General features: G+C 39.8%; 1 protein-coding gene and 1 long non-coding RNA gene across 2 annotated transcripts in view; one reads left to right on the top strand and one right to left on the bottom strand.

Moving 5' to 3' along the window:
* Positions 1–2750: 2750 nt before the first annotated feature.
* The window catches only part of DAP (death associated protein), a 50991-nt gene continuing 32367 nt past the window's right edge, over positions 2751–21374 (top strand). The window contains exons 1-2 of the mRNA XM_014872335.2: positions 2751–2908; positions 9257–9353. Of these exons, the coding sequence (XP_014727821.1) occupies positions 2854–2908; positions 9257–9353 (152 nt within the window). The 5' untranslated portion in view covers positions 2751–2853. The remainder of the gene's footprint in view (positions 2909–9256; positions 9354–21374) is intronic.
* LOC148225334 (uncharacterized) lies at positions 10241–11175 on the bottom strand. The gene is made up of 3 exons (XR_015805767.1): positions 11060–11175; positions 10570–10718; positions 10241–10354 (listed from the first exon to the last, which is right to left on the bottom strand). It is a non-coding gene; the product is annotated as an uncharacterized LOC148225334 (long non-coding RNA).

The following is a 21374-nucleotide window of genomic DNA, read 5'->3' on the forward strand; positions in this document are numbered from 1 at the left end:
TGGAAATGACTACGTGACTGAAAAATCCCGGCATTTTACTGCCTGTCATTAAGAATGTGTCTCTGTTTCTTGTACATTGGCATAATTGAGCAGGACATTGTTTAGCCTGGGGAGAAGGAGGCAGACCTTACTGCTCTCTACAAGTACCTGTGAAAGGAGGCTGTAGCCAGGTGGGTGCCAGTCTCTTCTCCCAGGTAACAAGTAACAGGTTGAGAGGAAATGGCCTCAAGTTCTGCCAGGAGGAGGGTTACGTTGGGTATTAGGAAAAATGTCTTCGTGTAAGGGGTTGTAAAGGATTGGAACAGATTGCCCAGGGTGAGCTATTAAACCATGTCCTCAAGTGGCATATCCACACATTTTTGAACACTTCCATGTGCAGTCTAAGTTAATGGTTGGACTTGATGATCTTAAAGGTCTTTTCCATCCTTAATGATTCTCTGATGCTGTGATTGCTACTAATATTACAGCACTGCCACTAGCTGGAAAAAATGCATGTTGCCTTACATTTGCCAAAGAAACCATCACACCATTTCACAAAACTGAAGTACCACCTACAAACTTTACAGCGTCTCTTAATTTAGGTGCTTGATTCTACAAATCTCAATTTATTTACTTATTAATTAATTTTAATTTTGGATTTTTGTCTTCCTTTTGCTTTTCTTGCAACAATTTAAAAACAGTATCTGAAAATTAAATTCTATCCTATGGTATCATACTAACACCTATATAATTCTTCTGCAAGCATAGAAACTTAGAATTGGCACAGGCCCCTGTCTCTTGAGGAAAGCAGTAACTATGTGCATTGACTATAGACAGGTCAGTCTGAGAAGTTCCAGATCATGGAAAGCAGTGAAGATCCTTCCCTCGTCCTTCCACAAGCCTGCATGCTTGCTCCTGCCTGACCTACCTTCAGTCACTCTCCCTTCTCACTGGGGTCCTCATCCTCATCTCACTCAACCAGTTCTGGCTCCTACTTCGTTATTTGAGGAAAAACATTTCTTTCCTTCTGCCATAGTATTTGCCCTGCTTCATAATTCTCGTATTACCTCTCTACCACCCCTACTCAACTTTTTGACCTTGTCTCCTGGTCCACTAAGACCAAGTCCTCCTGTTTTCTTCTTGCTCCTTCTGTTCTAGTATGGTTTGCCTTGAGATCCCAGCTTCCAAACCTGATGCACAGCTGCACTTTCAGGAAATTTCAGCCCTTTGTATCTGAGGAATATTCAAGGTGGATGTTGTATTTTAGCTGTGAAGGCACAGCAAGCTGTCATACAAATACTTGTGTTAATGGCAACGTGAATTCTCATAATGTAATGTTGCTGGCTGTAGCAAGAACAGCCAAAGCACATCTTTGATGTAATACTTCCTCCCAGTGCATGTTCAGGTACTAAAACTTAATGCTTAAATATGAAATTATTAAATCAAACTGTTTGTTAGAGAAAAATTATTAACTTGCAGGTGTTTTAACGTCATATAGCACATTTTCTTTAATTTCATTTCTATAACAGCTAGTTTAGATTAAACTTGCGACGGCAAAAATTTCTATCAACTTCGATAACAGGGACATCCAAAGCAAACTAACCTAGGGAAACTAAGAAAAAGTGAAAATGTAACATTTTAATTCAAATTCAGAGGACCGTAGACAAAAAAGCATTAAAATCTCATAATACTACTCTAGAAAAAAATTATAATCTGGATAGATTTTGACAGAGACTAGAAAGGGAATTGGAGTAATTTGTGTTAGGCTACACAGAAGGTGACAGAGCTGAAAATACAATCTGAGACTCTAACATGCTGCATGGGTAAGAAATTGAAATAACGCAGCAGCAAAATGTAAGAACTTAGTTAAAAATATTTTTACAACATTTGGTCATTCAAGCTGTCATGACGTGATTATTTTTTGGACTGTTGCAAAAAAAAAAAAAAAAACCAACCAAACTAAAATGTGTATTTACACATCACAAATTTTTGCAGTGGTAATATAGTTGTTACATACAGTGATAAAAAATAAGTAAAATATTATTAATTTCATTATAACAAACATATGATGAAATATTTCTATGCCACTTTGGAGGCAGGGAGGGTCAACTTTCAAACATAATATACTCATCTTTTGTGGTACTTGTTTTCTTATTTCAAACGATACAAGAAAACCAGTCTGGCCCTCATGGTTTCCACTTTGCTGCTAATAGAATTCATTCAGATATTATGCTCTGTGCCTTTCCACATGACTTGGAAAAGCTAATTCAAGTGTTTGAAAATTTTCTTAAAGCGATGTGTATCAGCCCTGTAATTTCAAACAGCAAGAAAATGAGGTCTGAAGCAAAGGCAAGGTGGGCACTTACTGCCCTGAGTTATCACCAGGGTCTCTTGCACAATTCCAAACACGGTCCACACCAGCTACCGCGAAGAAAATCAACTCCACCCCAGCCAACATTGCACAGCTCTTTATGCCGCTTCACACATCCGCGGTTTGGCAGAAGACGACAAAGCGCAAGGCGCGGATTGCCAATTAGCCACTAATTACAAGTATTATTTGAAGTGCACAGGCAGGCGATTCAAAACCACGCTGCTGACTGCCCGGGCCGCTTCCCTCGGCAGATTACCCCGAGCGGGCGGAGGAGCCGGCAGGAGAGGCCGCGGTGCCCTCCCAGCACAGCACAGGGCAGGGCAGGGCAGGCCGCCTGTTGCGGGCGCCACGTCCCCGCCCGCCCGGCCGGGGCAGGGCCCGGCGCCCGGCGCGGCACCGCCCCCGCGGCGGCCACGTTGACAGGGCGGGCGCGGGCCGCGTTCGCCGGGCGCTGTCGGGGTGCGGGTACCTGGTGCGGGAGCGGGGCCGCTGACACTGTAAAAATGTCTTCGCCTCCTAAAGAGAAAGCAGAGACGCGGGCCGGACACCCTCCTGCTGGTACGGCCGCCGGTTCCCGTCTCTCCGCTCTTTCTCTTGCCACGCCGGGGGACGGGACGGGGGGGCTGGGGCGGCCGCGGGCCGGCGGGGCCGGGCGCCGGTTCCCCGCCAAGTCCCCTCCTGTGCTCGCCGGGGCTGAGAAGGGCGAGGGCGGCCTCGGCGGGTCCCGCCGCTGCCGGGGATGCGAGCCCGGGGTGGTGAGCCCCGGTAGGTTCGAGCCCTAGGGGATGCGAGCCCCGGTGGGTTTCCTCGCTCTCCACCGCTCGGGCGCGATGCGGCGCTCCGGCCGCGGGAGGTGCGCTGGGATCCCCGCCCGAGCCCTGGGCGCCCGGGACGCTCCCTGCCCTCCGGCAGCCTCTCCCGGTGACGAGGCGACGCTCCCTGCCCTGCCTTTCCCCGAGGAGAGCTCTGGTTGCGGCCAAACCCTCATCGGGTGTGTGCAGCTTGGCATCTCCAGGCTCCGACCCGGCGGGCAGACAGCGCTCTGTTCCCCGGCATCCCGCCCTGGAAAGGCGGCGGAGGCCTCCGGAACCCCGCCTGGGGCTGGTGGTGGTGGGAAGGGGAGCGCAGCGGTCTCGGCCCCACGCAGCCTGCGGGGCTGCTCCAGCAGAGTGTACGCTGAGCGCGAACAGACACTGCAAACCAGGAGTGCTCTGTGCATCCATTTTGCCTGTGGGCGTCATGGTGTGAGTGCCAGAGCAGCCTGCGAGCTCCTGGCTGCGGTTCTGGAGCCTAGCAGGGTAGGAAACAGGTAAAACTGCTTGAGAAGTGCCCAGCAAAGGAGCTCCATCGCCTTCCGTCCTGCTGCTGTGCGCGGTCAGGGTGGGAGTTGTGTGTCACCTCCAGTGGGACTCTCATCTGCCAGGGTCCAGAGATGGTAGCTCCTCTCTGTACACAGGTGGGGTTCAGTTCCTCACAGTATCGAAGTTGTGTTCCTTCATGTACTGTTAGTTTTACTACTTAGAGTTTTCTTTAAAAAGGGAACTTTGGTCCCTGAATCAGCAGCTTTACATAGGTTATCTAATGTTTCCCTGTGGAGTAGTTGGTGAGCTTTATTTTTAAGTGTTTCAGTAAAAAAATCCCAAGTTGGTTAGTTTTATATTCGGATCAATTCATGAGATTTAAAGTTAAATTTGTAAACAGCTGTTGAACTGTAAACGAATTCTGTGCTCTTTATAATGAAGACCTGAAATTCCTCTAAATAGGAGTGAGAAATAATGGCTTTGCTCTGCAGGGCAGATACAGTTCAGCAGTGCAGGTAAGTCTCTCGGCTGAACAATCATTCCAGTCCTGCAGCCTCCCTTGTCTTGGCATTAGCTCTTACCTGGCTTCTTGCTGATCTGCTTCATGGAACAAACCAGAGCATCATTTTCCAATGTTGACAGCATTTGTTGCCCTAGCTCCTCCAGCTGGCTTGTCTTGAGGTACATGTCAGCTTCAGAGTGGAGGGATCATTAATATCTTACTTTGGTTTAGCTCTGTCTTCCAGCTGCACCATTGATGAAACGAATGTGCCTTGTAACTGTATTTTCTGATGTTGTTCCATGTTTCAGAGTTTTGCTTCAAAACCTGTCTTTTGAAACTGGTGAAAATTTTTGAAAGACCTGAAGTGAGCCTCTCTAGGCCACATGAGGAACTAGCAATGTGAAGTGTAAAAGCTCAGCTGGAGTACAGTACAGGTTTCCTTTGCCATCAGAATATTTCAGTTAGAGCTTTTTTTCTTTGTAAAACGTGGGCCCATGTATGAACTGAAGAACGCCTTCAACTATGTGCCATTTATGATCATTGGCATTGCTGTTTTGGTTTTTATTTTTGCTATTTTTTGTGAGCATGTACAAAAAACTTATCTTTGGAAGAAGAGTGATCACTGCGCCTATCTTTGAGGCCAGAAAAAATTAATGCTTTACTATATCTTCAGGTCACTTTGGGGAGAAGATTTTTCTATGGCCTTTTAACACCTGGAAAATCCACAAGAAGTGTTATGACTAGCAAGAGTATATATTAACTCTAGTGGCTGAGGATAGGTTTTAATCCTCTATCTCAAGCTTGTTTAGATCCCTGAATGTTAGAATAATGCAATAGATCACTCTACAAACAAGTTTTAATAAAATGAAAGTAAGAAATTCTTTTAAAAATTAATACAGGTGGAATTTTATTCAAATAGCAAGGCAAATTTCTATAAAATAAAAGGTGTGTGTATAGGGAATCTCTTTTGATAAATAGTTTAAAAGCCCAGGTTTTGTTGCATACAGTTCTATAGGGAGCACTAACTGTAATTACAGATGTGTCTTACCCTACTATGTTGGAATGTAAGTTAGGAAGTATATGGGTCATCAAATTAAAAGCACATTGACAAATCTGTTGTTTTTCAAGTGCACTGTTGGCCCTTACTGACTGCACTGCATTCCTCTTTGCATTGGTCTTCCACATAGGGGGGAAAAGAAAAAGCACTTGAAAAGACAAAGGGTAATGAAATGGAAAGAAATCTCAAGACCTCAGCGCAGGAAGCAACTTTAACCTCCCCTCTGAAATTTAAGAGGGCCCTAAACTTAATCTTGATTAAGTATCAGCCTGTCAGTGAGATCAAGTGTGCCCTACTCATTGTTGAATAGGTTTGTACAGTTCCTCTGAAGAGATCTGTGTAATTAGGCTTTAACTGTTCATCTAGTACATACTACAGAGGGATAAAGGAATGTGATTGTGTTAATAGTGTATTTATGAAATTTTATGATAGGTTTGTGAAAATAGTTATGTAATTTTTCATACATTAAAAAAAATAGCCGAGATTTCTGTGAAATGAAGGTATATAATAACTCCATACTTTGTTGAACACTAATGTATGCTCCCTTAATCTTGTACAGTGGCACACTTTGTGTTTCCCTTTTCATACATCTTACCATTGTAATGGAATCTGTTATTACACCTTACATAAGAATTAAATTTTTGTGTTAATATTGAATACATACTGAAGAATAAGGAAAGCTGCCAAGACTCTTGGTTGTATTCTGTATTTGTAGAAGTTCCTGTCCGGATGCTGTTACCAGCAAGTGATTGGGGCTGAGCTGGAAGGTTTCCCTGGGAGGGATTGCCTCTAACCTGTGGGATGCTTCTCTAGGCACTTGGTACTCACTCCAACTCAGTGGGGTTTATTTCAGAATTCAGTCTCAGAAACAGAGAGGAGTCCAGCAGTGGGGGCAGGGAGGAAAAAGTAGAATGCTTCCTGACTCCAGAGGAGCTTGAGTGGTAATTGATTAACACAGTTGTTTAATACATTTCCAGAAGGAGTAGTCATACCCTTATGAGGAACACAGGCTGGCATTCACAAGACTGATAAGGTAGCCCTGTCTGCCTCTCGAGGGAGGAAAATATGACGTGATAATTAAAATCCAAAACTTGTATTCAGTAGTGAAGCAGATAGACTTGTTGCTCTTCTGAGTGTGCTGGCAAACGAGCCCTTCTTTATTTCACACTTTAGTAGAGGCTTAGGGCCACTTGGCTGTCACCACTCCAGGGAACCATTCCCTGTTCTCTCCTGCCTTAGCGCCTGAGCTCTGCACTTGTTCTTCAGCACAGGAGCTGCTTTCTTCCTAATCCCAACACGAGGTCGTTGACACCATCCACTTCTGGACACTGCTATCTGATAGTGTTCGGGAAGGTTGTTTATCAGTTATTTAAATCTTCTGTTTGCAGGATAAGGTAATCTGAGCTCTTTTAAGGGTGACTTTTAAGTGAAAAAAATCACCATGGTAAGCATCTGTTGAATTATGTAGTAAATGCTAGGCAAGTAGGAAATAGATGATTCCTCATAACTCCTGAGAAAATCTCACAAATGTTGAGAGGGTTTTTTATTAGTTTCATAGATGTAACAATTTCATCTCTTGTCACACCCTGAGGTAATGTAGTTTAGCTTTTGAAAGATACCTTTTGAAAAGGACAGTAAATTATGCTGCAAGGGTATTTATCATTTTAAGATTAATCTCTTGAAACTAGATTGGGTATTAGCATACTGTATCATGGGTGGCAGATACGTACAGAATGCTGTCTAATTATTTCACTTCTGATCTCACAAATACACGATTATTGCAGCTATTTGCTGGTTCCTTCTGCACAGTAACCTTGGATTGCTAAATATAATTCAATTATGTACCAAAGTACTTTAAGATATCTATTCTATACATGATGATGTTAGTTCCAAAAAATCACATTTAAAATTCAGAGTTACTGCATTAGTCACTATTATGCTTTTCTATTTGTCTGGTTATTTGCTTTTTAATCTCTGCTTTTTAATTCTGCATACGGGCAAATCTGAATGTGTTAGTGTATTTTTTCCAGTGACAGATAAAGAGAAAAGGAGTAGCTGGTGGCCTGATGATACACAATGTGAGAGGAGAGAAATTTTAGATCTAAAATTGCACTAAATCTTCAGGTGTCGTTTTCTCTAGTTTTCTGTTAGATGTTGAAGAACATGGAAGTGTGTGTATTGTTCAGAACTGCTGTTTGTAACCCTGGCAGATGTTGCTGTGGAGACAGCATCTTCCACAAAAAGTCATTTGAAATAAATAAGTAAAAGGTCCTGATTGTGCAATGATGTTAAATTTAGAAATTAATTAAAATAAATTAATAATTTGTAAATAAAGCATAGCAGTACTTTGATTAGCTGAGATGTTAAAACAAGACTGTACCTGACAGAACTCAGTGTTTACTTTTGCAAACAAACTTCAATTTCTAAGGAGCTTGAATCAAGAAAAATTAATTGGAATTTTAAGTTTTGCTTTACTTCAGGCAACAAAGAAATGTAGTTTTTTAAACCATCTTTTTCTTTCCTTGTCCCATGTGAAACATTTCTCACCAATTAAAGTTTTACGCTGGAGAGAGAGAGAACACAAATGGTTAGTGATTTGGGTTTGAGGTCTTTTTAGTGCATGATAAGAAGACACAGTCTTGATAGGTTTTAAAAGATATTTCTTTGAGTTTGTCTGTTGATTGCCTGTCTTTAGTTAATGACCTTTATTGAATTAGAAGTTTGTCATTCAAGTATCACTCAGAACGTAAAATCTGTCTTTAGAAGACAGAGACAAAGAGCTTTCACTCGCTCCTGAAACAGGTCACTTTTTCTTTCTTGCTGTCCTTCACCCAGGCTGTAAAATCTATGCACAGCAGTGGCCTTTCCGTTGCTCTCCTGGTTAAGAATTGGGAATTAGACCTGTGTCTAGGTTTCTGGGATTAGCACTGAACAGCTGTGAGGTGCCCTGCTCCCTCTGTGGCAGGATACAGGAGGGCTGTCACAAGTACAGCTGCCCTGTCCCTGCCAGCTTCAGCTTCTCCCGAGTGTGCTACTGTGGCATCCTGCTTGCTCTGGCTGTGACACCTCTGCCGAGGCTCATCACAGGCACTGTGTCAAGGCACTGTGAACATAAATCAGCAAGTCTGTAAGTGGTTTTATTGACTTCTGACCACTATCGTGGTTTTCTGATGTGGTTGCTGATGGCAGCGTAACCCATCCAATTAAGCTAATGAGATGCATCATCTTATCCTGTGCTATCCTGTAAGCATGTGTAGCTATTGTTGAAGAAAAATAAAAGTACACTATTGAACCAGAGAGCAGATCAACAGCAACTTGTCGGTTGCTCTGCTTAGTAACTGCAGTGCTAAGCCTGGCTTGGTTCCTGTTTTAGATCACACTTTGGAGTGGATAAATGATGCACATAAGTGGATTTGCTTTCACTTCTCATTTTGTGTTTCAGAGGGCTGCTTTCATGTTTGCATCATTTCTAAAACTTAAATGATGCAAGGATTTAAAATGTTGTAAATGCTCATGTGTTTTGGAAAACAAGGCTCTGTTCTAAATGCAAGTTAACAGTCCTCCTAAATTTTGCTTTTTTATTACACTTTGAAGTACTTCTTTGTATGAATAGTATTATTATAGATGTAGTTTTGAACATGAAGTGCCAAGTTAGTATCTTTGGTTTGTGGTCTTTTGTGTAGTGTTATGCAAGTCATTGCCTCAGTTTCTTCTGACTGCTGCAACTTAGTATGGGGTGGAGGGGGAATTAAAACAGAATTGCGATTTCTGAAATGGCATTGGAAGCAGGTGGTAAAATGAGCTGCAGCTTCTCAGGATAAGCAAAGATGGCATCGTGTGAAAGAGAATGGCAGATGTGGTCGTGAAGTAGTTGTTCTTTAGGCTTGCCACTTTTTGACACTGGGCCTCGTTTTCAAACCGTGGTTACTGTTAAATTACTGTGCAAAAGTATCAGGAGGGAAGCAGGGTGAGTTATCTTTAAAATATTCTTCACTTAGTGCTGATATGACTGAGGTTTGTTGTTATCTATTTAATTTTCATTCCAGTGAAGGCTGGTGGGATGCGGATTGTACAGAAACACCCACACAATTCAGATGCCAAAGAAGAAAAAGATAAGGATGACCAAGTCTGGGAAACCAGCAGGTGAGCACTTTGATTTGGTGCATGTGCTACAGTGAATTTCCATGACCTTGAACCTTATCACCAGTTTGTTTTTCTTGTGACTAGCAGACCAAAGGTGCAGTTGTTCTTGTATCATAAAGCAGTAGCAAGTTCGACGCTCCTTCAAGAGAATTGAGGAATTTGGGAATTTTCATATAGCTGAGCCTTCTTTAAATGATCCTGCCATGTTAGAGAAGGCTGAACAAAAAAGTAAAATAGAAGCAGAACCTCAGCTTTCCTAAAATGTGTCGGTTCGGACTGTGTAGAAGCATAGGGGCTAGGCATATTTATACACAACTGTTAGGCTGGCATATATGAATGAGGTTAAGCATGCTGGATGTTTTCTTTTACCCTTTGGCCCCTAATCCTGTGTCTGTGAGGTATTTGACAATATGGTGCTTTTGAAAAGAAAGTAAAAATATATGGTACTAATATTATCTGCTTTTATTTTTAGAGGAGACTCTATCAATTTTGGTGATGGAGGATACTAAGACTACAGTTACTTAGTTTTAACTAGATTTATCAGGTTACTGCTGTTTAGAAATGAAAGCAGGGAGGTTCGATGGACTGTTGCTCTTTTTCTGTTCTTACAAAAGCCACCTGTTCTTTTTTCTGCTTTCCTCAGCTAGCTGTTTTTCCTTCCAGCCAAGACTATATTTACCTGAAATGTTTATCTACTAACTTAGGGCATGAGTTTGTCCTTGCTATTTGCTCAAGTTAAAAAAACAAACCAGAAAACCGTTCCTGTGTTTTGGTAAGTAGACTGACTTAGGTGGTATTTATATTACACGTAAAATAATGGTAATAAATAAGCATTGTGAGAATGTCTGGAAATAAACCCAAATGTGTTTATTTACTTGAATAGGAAACCCCTTGCTGAGAAGGAAGAAGTAATTTTAATTAACAAATTCAAATACAAGGCAGGAGAACTAAAATTCATGTCATTTCTTCATCAGCCGGGTTGGTCATCTTGTAATTCTGCACTGTAGCACATAAGAAGAAAGAGTCAGTATTGCAGCCAAGTTTTGTCTAAAGTAAGAAATTGTATCTTGGGGTCAATTTAAACTTTGTTTAGGAATATATCCTTTTATTTGAGGTGTGTTGATCTTGGCTGAACAGCCGATGTCCACCAAGTTGCTCTTATTACTCCCCTACTCAGCAGGATGAGGAGGAAGAAAGTAAGATGAAAAAAACTCACGTGTCAAGATAAGGACTGTTTAATAAAGCAAAAGCAAAGGCCATGCATGAAAGCAAGGAAAGATGAAATATGTATCCACTGTGTCCCATCACCAGATGATGTCCATCACTTCCTGGGAAGTAGGTCTTCAGTATATGTTAGTGATTGCTCTGGAAAACAAACATCATAGTAGTGAATTCTCCCTGCCTCCTCCTCCTTTCTCCTTGGTTTTATTGCTGAGCAGATGGTATGGAATATTCCCTTGGTCAGTTGGGGCCAACTGTCCTGGCTGTATCCCCTCCCAAGATCTTGTCTACCCACTGCCTGCAGGTGAGAGGATAATGTTGGAGAAGCAGCTTAGGTTCTGTTTAAGTGCTGCTCAGCAGTAGCCAAAAATGGTGTGCTGTAAGTTTCCATGGTATTTCTAGCTACCAGTGCAAAGCGCCAAACTGTGAGGGCTGCTGTGGGGAGAGTTTACCACCTCAGCCAGATCCAGCACAGCATTACATACCTGCTTATCTTCCCTTGACATGCCAGCCTCATGGCAAGGAGCCTCATTAGGATCCAAATGACAAGACTTCTTGTGCCTGTTCACAGATCTAAGCCTGTGTAACAGCACAGCACCTGCTTTATTCCTTTCTTCAAACAAGATTGTTTTCCCTGTTTCACTCAAATAGTGCAGGGAAAAGTTAAAATTTAACCTTGATTTTTGTGGCTCTGTCTGCTGTAGCAGGTGCTGTGGCACAGTAAAAGCACATTTGTAGGGGTAAACAGTGGGCACTGAGGACTTCATGTTCACACTGTGTGTGTTTTGGAGATTAATTAGTTTGGTCATCTGGACTGAAGGACCAATCCTAGCTGGCATGTGTCAGGTGTCTCCTTGAACTGTCTGTGCCAGTTTAACATCACCTGCAGGGAGTCTAGGTGAGGTGCCCTGAAGACCAATCCCCAGTGAGAAACAAAGCCTAGGCAACTAGGCTGGAATGATTGGGAGAGAGGTGCACTCTTGATCTGTAGATGCGAACAAAAAACTATATTTTAAAACTGTGAGCAAAGCTTATGCTTTTAAGACAGAGGAGAAATTTTAATGACTTCTAGAGCTATCTTACTAACTAGTGAATAGTTAGCTGTTGCACCTCAAAATCCATTCCTTTGTCCACCTTATCAGTTGATTGTCAAAATACGCACTTTGAGTGTGCCCTTTGTTTTGGTTTTCATATAGAGGATACGTTGTTGATATGTATTAGGCACTTGTACCTATAGTTATTCTGAGTCTCTATATTAATAGTGAAAGCATTGAGTTGAACTATTTTATTTCTTTGATCTAATCCTCTTGAGAAAGAAAGCAGCAGGAGGACATAAGGAGCATAGTTAGGTGAGAATTAATATGAGTTATGAGTTTGTTTGCAAGTCAAGAGAAGTTGTTTTCCTAGTAGAACTGAGAGCCTTTTGTGTATGTAAAGGAAAGGGTTTAATGTGTCTGTTGTAGGCTCCTTTGGGAATACTGGCACAGCTCTGGTGGCAATACAAGCTATAGATGTGAGCAAGTAAGATATTTAGCCATAGACAGAATAAGTTAGTCAAAATTTAATAAATTAAATCAGGTTTGCAGCACCTCAGATGCTTTTGTGCTGGAAAATGCAGTCCCCCAGAGTTTGTGTCTGCTCCAGATGATTCATGGTGCTGTTTGAAAACCCTTGGATTTCTGATGTGTATGGAGGGTGGTTTATCAGAAGATGGATTGGTCAGGAGCGGTGAAGTGAGCATTTCAGCTTTCTCCAGCACCAATGTATATGTACTTTTGGGGCTTAGTTGGCTGGTATTTTATGTGCCTTTGTTAAGCAGATGTGGAAACATCTGTGTTTTTTACTTGTCATGGTTTTAGTCTTTTTGCCATTTGAAGGTGGTATTGTTGATATGATGCAATCTCTACTCCCCATTGCATTTGAAGTAAAAAGAAGCAAACAGCCCTTCAGGAAGTCTCTGTCAGCTGATATGGGCAGCTGACAATGGTGTGAGAAAATAATAAAACAGAGAAGAGTAATTTGTGTATGAAGAGGGAGGCTGGGATGAGTCATTATTTTAATCTCATTGTAAACTTAGTTGAATACAGATTAGTGGAACTGGCAGTAAATGGAAGCATAAGAATTCAGTCTTTCCCTGGTAACTCTGAGAGCACATGGCCTCCCTATGATGGCACAAATCTGAGCAGTTGCTCAGCAAGAAAGGTTTCTGCTTCAGTTCATAGAACTGTTCGTGGCTTTGGAGACAGCTGGCGTTGCTTTTGCAGCTTGCAGGATAAGACTTGGATCCGTGTTTATAGTCTTAATGTAAACAAAGCTGATACAGGTAAACACCCCTGACATAGCTAACTGTGCTCTGAGAAAGGTGACTTTAACATTCACCAGGTAGGCCTTCTTTGATGTTTCTTTTTCTCAGTCATCTAGCAACTTGGAATCCAATTACTGTAATTAACGCTGCAAAGTATTTTACTCAGTTCTCTTTCCTAAAATAAAATTATGACAATCTCCCATTTCATGAAATCGCAGGGAGACTTGTCAGGGTGGTGATTTGTGATCCCTTAAAACAATATGTGGTGAGACCATTTTATACGAATTTAAACTTTTTCTGCAGGGCAGGTCTCAGCCTTGAGTTATAGCAGAACTAATTTTATGTGTCTGGTATAAATATAGTTTTACTTAAAAAAGGGATGTCTGGATATGATTTTATGGTGGAGAAGGCTCAATGAAAGAAGGGAGGAGTTGCACAGTTTGGTTTAGGTGAACTAAAGATATGTGTGGCGTCCAAAGCCACTGGCACCCCATGGTCAGGGCGTCAGTGTTAAACTGTACTGTGAGGTAGAATCATCTTGAAAAGAACGTGGGATGAGGAGTGATTTTGATCAACCTGTTTAGAGCTAGGATGCCAGCTGGCTGAACTTCTGTACTGATGAATTACTGATTTTTCTTAAGTTTTTGTAATTTCTTAACACTTGTGTTGGTTTGGTTTTTTGGATGCGGTTGCAGTTTTTATTGATTGACAGTCATACTGATTGCTGCCGGAAGGCTTTTTTTGTGATGCTAGAGGAGGGTGAAACATAAATAGAAGTATGGTTATGAATCAAAACCATCATTTTTCAGGACTGTATCTTGTCATAAAAATCATTTGGAATAAATAGGCTACTCACAGTCCTGGGCTTTATTAAAAGCCTATTAATGCCTGTCTAACTGAGATTTGCAGTATCATGTGCATTCCTGTGCCAGCAGCTGACTCTAGGCATAATAAATACTCCTGAAAGACAGATAATTTGAATTGAGAGCTACTTGTTCAGTTTCGCACAAGAGATTCATTAATTGTCACTCTGGGATCTCAAGAAAAAGAAACTATAATTATCTATCAGGATCTGGATTTTAAAAAATATTTAAAGCAAATATCTGGCTTGTTTTTAACAAACAGGGTAAATTGCAAAAGTTTTTATTTCTTAAAGACTCTTGCCTTGTCTTTTGTTATATTTCTGAACCAAAGTGAGTAATTACCATGATTTAATTACTCATGATAAATGCCCTAGTGTAGTTTCTCTCTCTATATATGTAAATTATAAGTCTTTTGTATCTTAAGCCTACCTGGAGATTGTGAACCCAACATTATGCCTGACTTTTATGATGTGGATATTTGCCTTAGTAATATCCATCGGGTGAAAGAAAAAAAGCCAAGAGAGTAATTTAGAATGTTGACTCAAAAGCAGAATTATGCTAATGAAGCATATGGGTGTTTGTATGTCAAAGAGTACTCTCAATACTTAGTTACATGGTAAGAGAGGAGTTGTCAAAGGCCCCTGTTAGCCTTCAGTGTTACTTGTTATGTCTGAATATGCAAGTTGGGCTAAACCTGTTATTTTTCTTTCAGGAGTGCAGTGAAAATATCAAAAATTTGGCTGCGGGTATATACTTTCATTCAAGAGTAAATTTGTTTTTCCTTTCCCTCACTTTGCTCTGCTGAAACTTACAAGAAATAAGGCACAGGTGTTATTTCTGTTTTCTATTTGCCATTGAAGATTCTCCTGTCATTAAAATATTCTTAGTTTTTGCCTTGTCGTGAACCATGCTGACCAAACTTCTGACAGAATTAAAAAAAAAATACACATTGGTAATAAGAGTAAGCCATTAGAGAGGGTTTGTATGTCTGTTTACATCCTGAATATGGAAGTGTTTGAAACCATTTCCATTCCTTGTATTTTATTGTTCTGGTTGTTTTAGCTGGGGTAGAAGGTATCGGTCGAAGTTCTGACCCTTTAGACTGGGAATAACTGCTCTTCAGGACAGCTGAGACTTGGGAAATGATGTGCAGTGTTCAGCTTGCTTGCATGCATGTCCTTTAGGAGGTAGTTTCCATCATGTGTGAAGATGTTCCAGTCCAGGTGGTTCTGATGCTGTTCGTTGTAGAATCAACAACCCCCAAAACTTTTAATGGCAACCAAACCCATATAAATGTGAACAGGTAGCATTGAACTTCCATAAATACTCGGAGTGAACGACCCATTAGTGTTGCTCCCAAGTACTTCACAGACATAAAGCTGAAAAAGACCTTGTTACCTATGTTCATGCATCTGTAAAACCAAAGTACTGGAAATGTAAGCAGGCATCGACTCAGTGTGATGAATATTTAAGGTTAAAAGAGAGGTTAGGACAGATAGACTGCTACACTTTCTGCTTAAGTTTCTGGAGAGGAAATGTGCAACTTTGGTGGGTGGAGGACTGACTGAGTCCCCTTTTGCTTCAAAGGTTCCTTGGGCTATTGTGTCAGTGGAGGCAGCCCTGAAGGCGTGAACTGGTACTCTGTAAAAGCACCTGTCATCCTCTTCTTGGACAGAATTCAAATTTCTTCCACCATTTTTCTGAGCACCTCTTTTTTTTTTTTTTTTTTTTTTTTTTATCCTCTTTTTGTGGCCTGATTCTGTTACCTCTCTGAGCTGATATGGTTGCACAAAAGAGTTATGTTCATAGATGTATTGTCATTTTACACTTGACCTCATAAAAAATGAAATTTGATTAAATGTATGGATATAATAGATATGACTCAGAGGTTTTTATTCCTGTCTTTGGCCTCTTTTTACTCAGGTGTGGAGCGTTGGAGGCGACTGGCCTTAAAAATGAAATGTGTGGGGGACATGCAATGGAAAAGCAACCTGGCTTGTGGTTTCTGGGAAAGATGCAAATTGCAGCAAACGTTCGGTGGTGTTATCCCATGGTCATATTAGAGTTTTCTGTGACTAAATTTTTCTTTACTTTAAATATTCCAAAGGTTAAAAGAAAGTTCTGCTGGGAAAAGGATGTTAAAAGATTGCAACTATAATTTTGTAATATTATTAAGCATAATACTGAACATAACGAAGTTAGAGAAATAGCTCTATTTCTAAAAAATATTCTGTTATTAGTGCTTGGGGTTTTTTTTAATCCCTTCCCTCTTCTTATCTTTATTATTTTGGACTTAAAATTTACTTCACAGTTATGGGAATAGCTTCTTAATAGTGTTGCACCCTTCTTTACAGAAGCGGCATTGCCTTCAATGCATTTTCCTGCTTTATTATTCATCTTTGTGTATCAATCTTTTGCCTAGGGTTTTTATGATCAGCAGATGCTCAAGTCTGCTAAAGTTTATACATACATAATTTGACTAGTTACAAAACCTGAAAACAATATTAGCTGTGTTCATGTGATATTTTTCTGGACAATAGCTTCTGCAGATGACCAGTTACTTTGAGAAGTAGCAAAGTAATTGCTATGACCTCTGTTGAACTCTATCAAAAGCCTCTGCAGTAACAGACTTAAGTGTATGTACAGAGAATAGAATGTGTAATACTGATTTTTAAATGCAGAGCTACTGGAAGGCAAGAAGATGGGCTGTGAATATCTCCATTTAAGAACTGAAAATATCTGTGAATGTAGGGAATGGAGAAAAAGCTAGGCAACATTATGAATGAAGCATTCTCATACAGAAAGATGAGAGCCTTCTGAAAGACTGTTTTATGCTTCCAGTGTTTCTTGATGATTGAAGCAGTAAGTTGATAAATCCATCAGTTATAAGTGCCAGTTATGGCATTATATGGATAGCTCTTTTCATATTCCTGAAGTACTGTATGCATGTGTGAAAGAGCTAAAAAAGATCTGCTGTATCTCCCCCTCAAAGTGAATAGAAGATAACGCCATCCAGCTCAGAGAGCCAGGTTTGGTTCTGAAGAAACATATGCTGTCTTATGAAATTAGCTGGAGAGCTGAGTTGAATTGTCAGCCAAGCTGGTGTAAGAAAAAGATTTTAAAAGAATGAAAGTCTTTAATTTGTATTCCGTGTGATGAGGAAGGTGAGAACAGCTTAGTCATATGAGAGGAAAATGGATGGGAAGTAGTGTCTTTAGAGTGTCTTTACTGGCTTAGTTAGCACAGCATTCCATGTCAGTACTGAAAAGTCAATGATCTTGAACTAATAGCTTGTGTGGTATTTTTCCTAGTTCTTTTCTCTTGATATCTTTCTGAAGTATTGGAATACAGGGAAAGAAGGTGACTATGGCAGTCTGAAAGCATTGGTATTATAAAGCACAAAAATTTTCAAACCCAGAAGTACAGTCAAATCTATTTCACTATGCTAAGCCCAAATCTGTTATTTAAGTGTTCAGCAACACTGAGAGTATTTCTAAAGCTAAAGGTATTAAGTTCTCCTAGAAAAAGCTTGCAAAGGACCAGATGCTACTCATTTATTTAGCATCAAAACCCTATGTTTGAAGTGAAGTCACCAAGAGCTGAGAATGAGTAGGCGGTACATGTGATTGACATTGTGTGCCAAGGAGGGGGATAGTTTTCCAGTAGCACTTTACTCTCCTTTAAGTTTCTTCTGCCTCAGCTGCATCAGGCACCAGACTTTGAAGTAGCTAAATAAACTTTGAATTATCATTTCTTAACTGTCACTGGGCCAAACAGGAGAGAATTTATTTCATTCCCATCTGCTCCCAGGACACTGGTGCTAGAAGCAAGAGACATATGGGAGATAGATAAGAACAACACTGAAAGCATTTGTTACGTTATCATCATTAGAGCTTTATTTAGTCTGCTGTGGCAGCTCATAGACCTGTTCACTGCAGTACATTGCTTGTTGGGGGAGTATTCACTGCAGTAGGCTTGCTGCCTTCTGATATTAGTGTAACATTTTAATGACTACATCTTGGTCACAGACATCATGTTAAATAGATGGCAATTAGTAAAAAATACTTTAGCAACATTCACATATCTTAGTTCTGGTGAATTTCAGTTTCTCTGGGACTCATTCCTTAGAATATATGTAATGCCTGGGGCTGATACCGTGTTCAAAGGGCAGCTGGTTTTGTTGCTGCTGGTTACAACCAAAGTGGTTAGTTCTTCTCCCTAATAATCTTGAAATTAGACTTTTTTTTTTTTTTTTCCTCTGGCTTGTAATTAAATACTAGGTTAGGTCTCAGTTACGGCTGGCTTCATCTAGCACCTCACACTGCAGTACTGAATCAAACATTCCTTGAGATACAGATACTTTGAGTGCTGAGTGTTTGCCCATTGCTTTCCAAACCCTATTCTAAAGCCTTCTTTTTTATTTTAAATAAATAAATCAATGCAGAGCTCTGGATGTTACAGAAGTATGTCTTTTGGTATTTGGAGCTATCAAAAATGCGCAAAATAATTCAGTAAGAAAAATCTCATTACCCGCTGTGTGCAGCCTTGTACACCTTGAATGTTGCTAATAAGCTTGACTGCATTCCAGTGCTGATGGTCACTCTCCTGAGACTGCAACCTCGTATGAGTGTTTAGAACATGCAGTGGTAGACTGTATTTACTCTTTAGAGGTTATTAGGATGATCAAGAGTACTTTGCATTATGCTACTTACGAAAGCTGCTATTGCTAGGTTTTTATTTTTGTTTAAATCTTTCATTTCTCCATGCAGCTTATTAACATACGTGCTCATGTGCAACATGTTATTGTTGCTAATAAGCAATTTTATTGTATGTAATGTATTAATGTTTTGACTTTGTGGAGCAATAAGTAATTAATCAACCAGTTAAGGGACAACCCCATTTGGCTTGTTTGTTAAAATGTTGTTTTTGTGTTGGAGGTGATGGAATGAAACTTCAGTAAATTGAACTGAGTATTTTTCACTTCTTTGTTTCTTCTTTTATTTCCAGAATCATGCTACCCAGTGATTCTAGGGGAAAAGTGCATTTAGCCATGTGTATGCTGTTTTATATCAACAGTGACACTAATAGCATTACAACAAATTCTTCCACATAAGGCCATTTAGAAGGCTTTTGACTAAATGAAATTTAGCATTCTTATTTATTGCTTTGAAAACTGCTGTAGAATTAATTTCCTGTTTACAGAGATTACACGATTCTGTATCTGTGGGTGTGTTTGAAAGATTTTATTCTTGTTCCAGTTTACAATAAGGAAAAAAAAAGGCCAGAACAAAAAAAGTTTCTGAGGAGTGGAGCTTTGTGTTCTGCTGTTTTCTCCAAGCATAGGCATTCTGGCTGATAACACTGATTTGGCTTGGTTCCTTTCCTGTATTGGGATGGTTTGGATTACCTCTATACATCTTTGAAATTTAATATTACACTTTTCCTTCATATCTTATAAACAATCATAATTCGAGAAAATTTGAATTCCTGCTGATAATGTATTATTTATTCATTCTGCTGTTCTTCAGAAGATCTCTATGACACCTTGTTTCCTAGTTCAAGTTCTTATTTTGTGTCGTGTCCTACCCTTGAAATTTTCCTAAAATCACCTTTTCTTTTTTTTTTTTAACTCCTGAAAAGAATTTTCATGTTGAGAGGCAGAGCACCAGATTTTGTCATCCTTTCGACCCTTTTAAAAAAAAAAATTTAGGTTTATTACATAATGGCTTTATAAGACACTAGGTGTTTCATACTTCTCCCTGCTTGTTCCCACATCTTCTAAACAATAAATAAGTAGTAATACAATGAAGGAAAGAGGCAGCTATAAACCTTGTTATAATCTCTTTCTTTTTCTTCTGTTTTAAAGAGTATAGATGTGTCTGCGGGGCCAGCACAAAACTCTACCTGTGCTGCACTCTCCAGCACATGGTCCTTCGAGGCAGTGTACAAGAATTTGTGTACAATGAGCCTGCTGAACTCCCCCAGCATCTAGCAATTCAAATTACTCCTTAGAAACTTGCTAATCAAATTACTGCCATTTGACCTAGTTCCTATTTCTGTATCCCTCTTTCGACCATATGTGCATTTCTCACCTTGATAATCACCTTCCTGAAAAGGCAGCATCACAGTCCAAGTAGTGTGTGTGGCAAAAAGTTTCTCTTTTTGCGTGACTAGTAACTTCTTCCTGTGTCCCTCAAGTCTTACTTACTAAGGAATAGTGAATAACTATTTTTTTTTTACATTCTCCTCTTCATTGTATATTTTTCTTGAGTTCTCTTTTTATCTGTTTGGGTTTTTTTGAGGCATAACTAGAATTGCAGTGTGGAGGGTAAAATCCTGCCCCAGACTTATGCATTTAGTTCTATTTTGTTGCTTCTTTTCCTTCTCTTAATTGTTCTTGTGTTCCAGTTGTCTTTTTAATTACTTTTTAAGTATTAACCTGCTGATTTAAAAATATTTTTCCCAGTGATTCCAACATTTGTTATTGAGTTTAATAACTGTGGTAGAGGTACAGTTATTATGTATCACGTAGGTACAGTTAGGATTGTTTTTCCCAGTATGTGTTTTCTGCATTTATCATGGTGCCATCTTTTTTCTTTCCCTTTATTGTTCTGTCATCCCTCTGAGATCTCTTGTAACTGTTTACATTCGGGCTTTTTTTATCCTGAATAATTCACTGACATTAGCATATATTGTCATCTATTTAGACCTCTTTTCAAGTTTCTTGCAGGATCCCACTGTTAACCTCCATCATTATGATATTTGATTTATTCCTCAGCTCTGTTTTCAGTTTGTGATTCTCGAGAGTGTCTTCTGCCGTATCCCATGATAGCTCAGTTTATTTACTGAGGAGCCTTGTTTGCATTTTTTTAAATTCTGTGCATACCAAATAGACTGAATTTTTTTTTAATTCACTTGATCATTCATTCAGATTTTAATAGCAGTCCTATTAAATATTTAGCCAACAAATATAACCTCTATTTTGGAGTAATTTACAGTAACTTTACCTTAAAAAATCACTCATTCTCTCACTAGAAAATCCGAAGCTAAGGTTTCCTAATACTGTTTCATTCTCTAGGTAGCATTCAAAAATATGCAAACACTGGAATTAAGTAATAGATTCATCTGGTGAATCTAAATTAGTATTCATATTGCTGAAAAAATGAAATCTTTATTTGCTTGTCTTCAGTATTTCTTTTCTAAGCTATTTTATGTACATACTTGAGAGAAACCTTGGCAAATAACTTCTGTGAGATAAGTGGCATTCATTTGTTTTCATTTGAACTTAATTATGTTGCTACAAAATATGGTGAAAAATATCATCAAATGGGACAAAGTGTCTGTGCAAAGAACCTAGCAGCAAAATTTCCATCAGACATCCCCTTGGGTTTTCACAGCCTTTTTAGTGATATTTGGTAACACTGGAGTTACTGAATCCTCACAGTTGATGTTTAGTCTGCCATAATTTCAGCGAGTGCTTACAGCTGTGAGATTCCATAGCGTGTCTCACCTTTCAGTAGAGAAGGCAGTGCTGAGCCAAGCTTCTGGGCAAACAGTCATGCATTAGGATTTCAATGAATTAACAAGAGCTATGTTTGTGGGAATGGTGGATGTATTACTTGATCTATGCAA

The sequence above is a fragment of the Sturnus vulgaris genome, chromosome 1 (assembly GCF_052056855.1).
Source record: "Sturnus vulgaris isolate bStuVul1 chromosome 1, bStuVul1.hap1, whole genome shotgun sequence".
In the NCBI taxonomy this organism is placed as follows: Eukaryota; Metazoa; Chordata; class Aves; order Passeriformes; family Sturnidae; genus Sturnus; species Sturnus vulgaris.